Source organism: Tupaia chinensis, unplaced genomic scaffold (assembly GCF_000334495.1).
Source record: "Tupaia chinensis unplaced genomic scaffold, TupChi_1.0 Scaffold144308_1, whole genome shotgun sequence".
Lineage (NCBI taxonomy): Eukaryota > Metazoa > Chordata > Mammalia > Scandentia > Tupaiidae > Tupaia > Tupaia belangeri.
Window position 1 is genome coordinate 6577 of NW_006204166.1, and position 8588 is coordinate 15164.

The 8588-nt window shown below is 39.8% G+C and overlaps 1 protein-coding gene across 1 annotated transcript in view; it reads left to right on the plus strand.

Moving 5' to 3' along the window:
- Positions 1-739: 739 nt before the first annotated feature.
- Positions 740-8588, plus strand: part of LOC102489080 (von Willebrand factor A domain-containing protein 5A-like) — a gene marked incomplete at its 5' end in the record, with an annotated part of 11949 nt that continues 4100 nt past the window's right edge. The window contains 3 exons of the mRNA XM_006166661.2: positions 740-850; positions 5704-5844; positions 6491-6621. Of these exons, the coding sequence (XP_006166723.1) occupies positions 740-850; positions 5704-5844; positions 6491-6621 (383 nt within the window). The remainder of the gene's footprint in view (positions 851-5703; positions 5845-6490; positions 6622-8588) is intronic.

The window sequence follows — 8588 nt, forward strand, 5'->3', positions numbered from 1 at the left end:
TATCAATTTTGTTTATCTTTTCAAAGAACCAGCTTTTACTTTCATTTATTTTCTGTATAGTTCGCTTATTTTCTATTTCATTTATTTCTGCTCATATCTTTATTATTTCCTTTCTCCTGGAGTTTTTTGGAGTTTTTTTCTATTGCTTTTCTAATTCTCTAAGGCATGATGCTAGGTGATCCACTTGCCTTCTTTCTGTCTTCCTCTTATGAGCACCAATTGCTATGAACTTCCCTCTTATGACTGCTTTAGCAGTGTCCCAAAGATTATGGAAACTTGTGTCCTCATTGTCATTGGCTTCCATGAATCTTTTGATTTTCAGACCTTATTTCATCAATAGTTGTGTAGTCATTCATGAGTAGGTTATTTAGTTTCCATGTATTTGTGTATTTTTGAGGCTTTCTCTTGAAATTAAACTCAAGTTTAATTCCATCATGATCAGAGAAGATGCTGGATATAGTTACTATGCCTTTGAATCTTTAGAGACTTGCTTTGTGCCATATGATGTGGTGAATCTTCGAAAAGGTTCCATGTGGGGGTGAGAAAAAATGTATCTCATGGTTTTTGAATGGAAATTTTTATAGATGTCTGTTAAGTTCATTCAATTTATGGTATCATTTAGATCCTTTATCTCTTTATCATTTTTTTTTTTTGTCTAGATGATCTGTCTCAAAGGGATAGTGCAGTGTTGAGGTCTCCAACAATTACTGTGTTGCATTCTATCTCCCCTTCATTGCAGTCAACAAGGAGCTCAACAAGTCCATTCAGGGGCCCTTGACAGGTAGGGATATCCCGAGGCCCATGCTGTTGAGTGCACCTGTTGCAATGTCAGGAACCTTTCCTGTCTGTGGTGAGTTCTGTCTTTTTCAAATTCATAAAGAGAAAGAGATTCTGGAAATAGAATATTATTTAAAGAAAAATTTATAAAGTTGCCTTATTTTTCTTGTCTTTCTACATGTAGGATTTTTGGCTACTCTTAAACATTCTTTGTCTTACGAAGATAGAATATATACCAGTGGCTGACAAGTTTAAAATAATCCAAAAGGAAAAAAGTCAAAGAAACATTCAAACAGAGAGTATAGTTAACACTGAGTAATCAAACTGTCTAATCCTGCAATGGATTTATCTTCCTGATAATTGGATGATTAAAGATCACAAAGAGGGATCAGCAGATGGCATAATGGTTATATTGTTGCTGGACTCACCCAGCAGCTTAAAACTCATGCTAGGCACATGTGCATGTGTGCCCAAAATTCCAAGAGGAGAATGGAGGAGAAAGGATTATGGCATGGCCATCCCCCATGGGGGTTTGGGGTGGATAGTTCTCACTTATTGTCTCTCTGTCTCTCTGTGTCTCTCTGGTGAGTGCACATGCCCTATGGCAAAGATATCTTTTAAAAAATCATGAAGATTGCTGATGAACAGGGGCGTTAAGGAATGGGTATCGATTGCCAAGAATGTCATAGGCCTGAGATAAACTGACTGATTTTAGCAATTAGGAGCTTGAAGATCTGAGTCAGCTAAAGATATCCCCTGGACAGTATTCCACAGCTAGAGAAGGTATGATATGTATATTAGTTCTGGAGGAGGCTTCAAGGTGAATCCTGTATCATTCATGCATTTGTTTCTTACGTGTTTTCCTGTTTCAGCACCTACCATATATTGGTCATTGCACTTATCACAGGCAATGCAGTAGTGAGCAGAATACAACTCCTGCTCCCAGGGAGTGGGGGTGAGGAGAAAGGAGGGGTGGCAAACAGATGACCAGATTTTTAAGATGCTATAAGAAATATTACAACACAGATAAGCTTAACGTGTAAGACAGAAGACAGGATAGGCATCAGTACAATCAAACACAGTAGGGAGGGAGTAGAAATTAAAGAAATTTTCCCCAAATAGGTGACATCTTACCTGAGATCTAAAGGATTAAGTAAGTTATCCTGGCAAGGAATGAGGAACAAAAGCATTATAAAGATCAGGAGCAGCATCTGAGGAGACCCAGACTTAAGCAAAAAATTTAGAGTGATACAGTGAGGTGGGTATTCTACTTTGACTGGAAAATACAGGCAAAGTGGGGAGTGAGGAAAGATAAAGAATGAGAAACAAGGGGCCGGAAGGTCACATAGTGATTAAGGTGCTGCACTCCCACAAGGCCAACCATGGTTTGAATCTCAGACGTGGTGGCTTGAAAATCACAGCAGTAGCATGTGCATCATGTATGCCCCAAATCCCAAGAGAGAATGGAAGAGAAGGGATTAAAGTGCAGCCATCACTGCTGGGGGATGATTTCTTACTTTCCCTTTCTCTCTTTCTGTCTCTCTTGGTCAAGCATAAACCTGTAAAAAGAAAAAAGGAAAACAAAAATCAGAGATAACATATTACAGGCTTGAGGCTTGAGGAGGTCAAGTGACATTGGTTAGGTTGAAAGAGTGATTATCCATATGATATTCAACTTATCAGGATGATAATAAGACTTCGGAAGAATCCAAGTCTCAAATTCTTAGATGAATGATGTGGAAAGACCAAGAGACTGGTGAATGACATTGGTCATAATGATGATAAATAACACTTACATGAGCTTACTCCATTCTGGCTCTTCTTCTAAATACTTTTTATATCTTGAGTTAATTAAACCTCACAATAACCCTATATATGGAAGAATCCAAGTCTCAAATTCTTAGATGAATGATGTGGAAAGACCAAGAGACTGGTGAATGACATTGGTCATAATGATGATAAATAACACTTACATGAGCTTACTCCATTCTGGCTCTTCTTCTAAATACTTTTTATATCTTGAGTTAATTAAACCTCACAATAACCCTATATATTAGAAACTGTTATTAACTATCTTTATAGTTAGCCATTAAAGAGTTTGATGTATTTTAAGGGAGACTGAATAAATTACAGAAAGAAACTAATGTGATCAAGTGTTTTATAATTATAACTTTCATACCAATGTAGAGAATGGCTTGAGAAGAAGCAATATTTCTAGAGAAACTAGATATAAGTCTATTGTATCGAAGAGGAGAATGAAGAAGATTCAGCTGAGGCACTAGCAGGTAGTATAAGAAAGAACATGTGTGACAGCTTATACAGAATCAGTTTAGGGATTGATTGGATATGGAGACAGTAAGTTATTAAGGATGATGCCCAGATTTCTGGTTAAGCAACTGTATGGATGATGATATTATTTATTTAAATACGGAAAAAGAACAGAAACAACTTGTGGTAAAATGTTGAAATATTTTAGAGTACTTTGAACTTGAGATGCCTATGGAATATCCATATAAGAATGGATATAGAAGAGTTTGGTATTTAGAAGGGTATCAAGGATGAAGATAAGCATGTGGCAATATTTAATATCTAGATAATAACTAAGTCATAAGAATGGATGAGATTATACAGGGGTGGGTATAAAATGAACAGAAAGGAGGGTGAGGATGAAACCCTGAAGAACACATAGCATGTAATGGAAGGGCAGCAGAAGAGTCCACAAACAAAAATAAATATAATGAGGTAGGAAGAAAAGAAGTGAATTCATTTTCAAAACTACAGGGAATTATGATAGAACAAAGGGAGTTACCAAATAATCAGATATTTTAGAGAAGTAAAAGTAAAACTGGTAAGAGAATATTGGGTTTATGTCCAAAAACTCCCTACTGATCTTATAATGAGCAATTTCATTGGAGAGGTCAGGATAGACTCTGCGTTATAGAGCATTACCGAGTAAATGAGGGGCAACATGTATAAATTTTAAAAAGATGTTAGGCTAGAAGGAGAAGAAATAGAGGGTAGCAGTTACAGAGAATGCTATAGAGTTGAGGCAGGTCTTTGTGTATTTTATGTCTTTAAAATCTTAGAATGGGAGAAAGTTGAAGAAGTTTGCAATGATAAGAGGAATGTGCCAATAGAGATGGTTGAAAATACTAGGGCTGAGGTTGGGGGGAGGTAGCTATTGAGTCATCAAAAAATGAAGCAAAAATGTATGCAAAAATATGTCACGACTTTTTCCATGACCTAATAACCGAGAGAGGTGTCTGAGGACTATCGCAGCATTAGAAAGATTAGCCTCTGCAGGACAAATGCATTCTCCCACTTTTTCCAGGAAAAGGAAAAAAAATGTAATAGATTTCTAGTTTAGTCCAAAAGCCAAGGTTTTGGAGTTCCTATCTGATGCTTTTTCTATAGTTTTATTGAGTTAGATGTGAAGATTAGCTAATGAGCTTGACAGTGGAAGGAACAGAATAGAGGATTTGAGGAGTGGAAAGGTTTAAAAGAACCAGTAGGATAATTGGGGAGTGGACTGCCCAGAGAGAAACAGAAACATCTGTCAAGGAGTGTTGAGGGGCCAGTTTAGTTGAATACCTTGACCTTTTTAGTTTATGCAATTTAATTTAGCAGTCTTCAGCAGCCTTGGTGCAAGAATGAGGGTAGAGTATTGGCCTAACTTCAAGGTTGAGGTTTAGCCAGAAGAATGTGTTGAAGGAAATTAGGAACATGGACTTGGAGACATTGATAAAGGGGTGATAGGTGCTTGATATGAGACTGAGGCTGAACGGAGAGGGGAGCAAAGGTAGGAGGAGGTTAACAGGGGGGAGAAAGAAGAATTAAGGCCTTAGAGGCCCAGATGAGGTCAGAGATCAGATAACATAGAAATCCCTGATTTAAAAACAGGAAAAAATTGGAGATTGTATTTTAAAAATAGGATTTTTGTGTTCAGTTTAGTATTTTACAAGTGAAACAATTCTGCATGATAGTCAGGTCCTTATGTCTTGGTAAGCTAAAGGAGAATGGAGCAGAAGCCACGGGATCTGCAGAAGTTGAGATGCTTTGCACTAAGACTTGGATAGGCTATCTACATGGTGCTGAAGTCTCTCAAGGTGATAGCAGCCTTGCAGTGGATGGAAGTCTGTGGTCTGGTTCTCAGATCCTTCAATGGATGGATGATGGGAGGTTGGAGAGTAAACATAGTCAGGACTTGCAGAAGATAGCACAGGGGAGGGTGGAAGAGTAATGGTCTGGATGTGGCATTATGGGAAGAGCTTGCCAACTCCCACCTCTCAGCCTGAGTGCCTGGAGTGTGTACACTGAGCAGCAGCCATTTGAGAGGGGTAGGGGAGAACTGGTTTTTGGAAGGATAAATTAGTTTTAAGTTAAGACTTCCTCCTGTATTAAAACTAAAGGTTTAGAAAAGATTATTTAGCATGTGTCAGGAGTTTCAGAGCACACAGTAGAAGGTAGAAAAAGTCTCAGAGAGTAAGGGGATATGCAGGAGATGGGCTCATGAAAAAAGGATAGCACAGGGACCAGCAGATGGTGTAATGGTTACATTGCTGGACTCCCACATAGCCCATCATGGTTCAGGTCCTAAACCTGGCAGCTTAAAACTCATGCCAGGCGTGAGTGCATGTGTGCCCAAGATCCCAGGAGGAGAATGGAGGAGAAGGAATTGTGGCAAGGCCATCCTCCCCGGGGGTAAGTTCTCTCTTTCTGTCTCTCTGGTGACTATGCACTCCCTGTAGTAAAAATCTGAAAGGAAGGAAGGAAGGAAGGAAGGAAGGGAGGATGGCAGGCAGGCCGGCACAAAGTGGTGATGACAGAAGTAGATGTGGGTGGGAGGGTTTGTGCCTCAAATTAGCAAGGCCTACTGCAGAGAGCTTAGTGTGCCTCAGTCTCAATATCTGTTCTGGTATTTTTCAGGTCGTACACAGTCTTTGTTCTACACACCTCCTCCTGCACCCGAAATCAGAAGTGAAATTGTTTATTGTGCGAGCATGACATCTGAGCAAAATGATTATGAGCTCTGTAGACCAATGGCTTACAAGGATGTGTACAATCTAGGTAAGCATTTCTGCAGGACTTTTTTCACTAAAGTTTGTCTGTCACACATATAAGGCTAGTTCGTAGTGGCAGCAAATGGATGAAATCCACCCTCCCTGATGTGGGACTGTCTCATTTCCCCACGAGCAGGAGCAGTGTGGAGCCTGAGTATGTTCTTGAAGTAAGATGGGCCTCAGATTGCTTCTCTGATCCATGCTCAGCTGAAGGGCTAATCTTCAGTACTTTGCTCTCTTGTGGCTCTCTCTACCCTGGAATCTGTTTGAAAAACACTAAGTAGGAGGTGATATTTGCCCACTTCCTCTATTTGACAGGGACAGCACAGCCTCTACAATGTAGGGCCCTGAAATCTGCCACCCCAGGGGTCTGGCTTCTAGCTGAACACCCTTTGCCTTCTGAGTTTATGCAGCTTGTCTGCAGGCTGGACCCTCGCTCCACAGAACACAGCAGCCACCCTGTTTGGGCCCCTGTTCTCTTGATCATCCTTCACAAGCTGAGTTTGAACACAGGTCTTTGGGATGCTGTCTGGAGGCTTTCCTTCTGTGCCCCTCTGCTGCAGCCTTTGCCGAGACTCAGGAACCTCTCTCAGGTATGCTAAGGGGCCAGTAATGCTGTCATTTTTCATTAGCTTCCTTTTTTCTCTACAAAGACTTTGAAGAGAACGGTCTTGTGCAACTGATTTCCCTCCAAAACGCAAATGGTTCCTGGCATCTGAATGAAGATCTGGCAAAGGCCCTAGGGATGAGTTTGGAAGACATGAATGTTGCTTGTCCTGATGAGGTGAGACATAAGGAAAAAAAGAAGCAAGAAACACTCTGGGGTGTTTTTTGTTTTGTTTTGATTTTTAGACTTTTTTTTTTTTTGCTATAGGGCATGTGTACTCATCAGAGAGAGATAACAAAGGAAAACAAGAAATCACCCTCCCCACCCAGTGGGAATGGCCATGTTGTAATCCCTTTTCCTCCATTCTCTTCTCAGGATTTTGGGCATGCATACACATGTACTTGGCATGTTTTTCAGGCCACTGGGTCTGAGATTTGAACCAACAGAATTGGCTGAGTGGGATCCAGCACCTTAACTACCACACCACCTGCCTGCCAAAAACATGTATGACTTTGTTTTGAAGAGGCGAGATCTGTTGTGAGAATTGAGACAAATCAGAGTCCACCTAAGAAAGGAGAATGTAAGGGTCATAGACTAAGTTAATTTCTGACAGGTATTTTGAGTTATGTTAGAGCAAGAGAACATGAAATTAGTGGGCTAGCTAGTGGGAGTTGTTGGTTTAGAGTGACAGCAAAGGGAAAGTAAAAATCCTCTCCTACTTTAGTTATATTTCCTGTGGCTCATCCTAATTATATAGCGGATATTAATTGGTGATTGCTCTGTGCCAGACACTGGATAAGCACTTAGCCCTCATGACATTATTCATCCCTCACATCAATTAAATAAGGAAGATTCTATTCAAATAATGAAAAGGACAGTTTATAAACACTTGGAAGAGAACAGAGGATCACAGAGTTCTAGGTTAGATTCACTGAAGACAAAACATGTGAGAATGCCATTTCCTTCTCTGATATGGTAACCAGGCCAATAAACCAAGAGAACCTAGAGCTCTGGTCCATCTGGACTTCTGTAAGGAATTTGGAATATTTTTATGATGACTGTATAGACTAAGTACAACTAATTGAACACCCATAACTCTGGAAAATGAATTGATTTTAAACTTTAAACAGATGTTTGAACCCACCAGGCTCTGAACTCTTTGGAGACCCAGATTCAGATGAAGATATAGACTAACACTTTCCTATTCGTAGGTGACAAAATGAAGAAATAAAGTATTAACAAGAGAATGAGATCCCCGAAGGCCTCCAAGCATTGTGTTGCAATTTTTACTGAAAACAGTAGCAACAAAAACATTTGTAGGTATAAAAGTCAAGGACTATTTTTGGTTCTACATTCCCACCTTTACAAGTAGTCAAGAGAAGCAGACTCACATCAAAGCCATTGCACATGACAGTCAGAGGTATTAGATGCCTGGAAACCCGTGTGAATCATCATATTTGATGAGAGTGCAGCGGGATGATCTGATAGCTACTGTATTCCTAGGCCATGGCTGTAGAATTTAATAAGCACATTTACCTCCAGATGGGACCACTTAAAAGAGACATATTTTAAAAATCATCATGATACTTTCTCTTGGACTAGGCAAGTCCAAGAGATTCTCAATGATGTGATGTAAACGGTCTAAGAGAGAATGAAAAGAACTTAGAAATTTAATCTGAAACAAGGCTACCCAGAGGGAACATGAGAGCTGTTTCTAAATTATATTTATATTGTTAAATTGATGTATTATTTTCAGTTTGTTGATTTATTCCTTCCATGGAGAGAGGGCTCCTAGTGGGGTCTTGGTGTTATGATCCAGCCACCGCCATCCTGGAGCACTGGCAGGTGCACACATCCTGCACATATGGGAAGTCCCTGCAGTGTTCCCTCGGACCTGTTTGCAGATTTCAAAGGCCATGATATAAAAGAGGAATTTCCCTTGGTCTGCAGGGAAATCTCAGAACTGAAGCTGGGAACAGTGGGTAAAAACTCAGGAGAGACTGTTTTCTGCTCTTGGGCTAGGATTTTTCTATTGAGTAATCCTTGTAGTATGACTAAAATCCAAATATCTGGTCTTTAGTTCCACTTCCATCATTTGCTAGAAGACTAAATTTGGCCAAATCATTTCAATTTTGTATGAATCC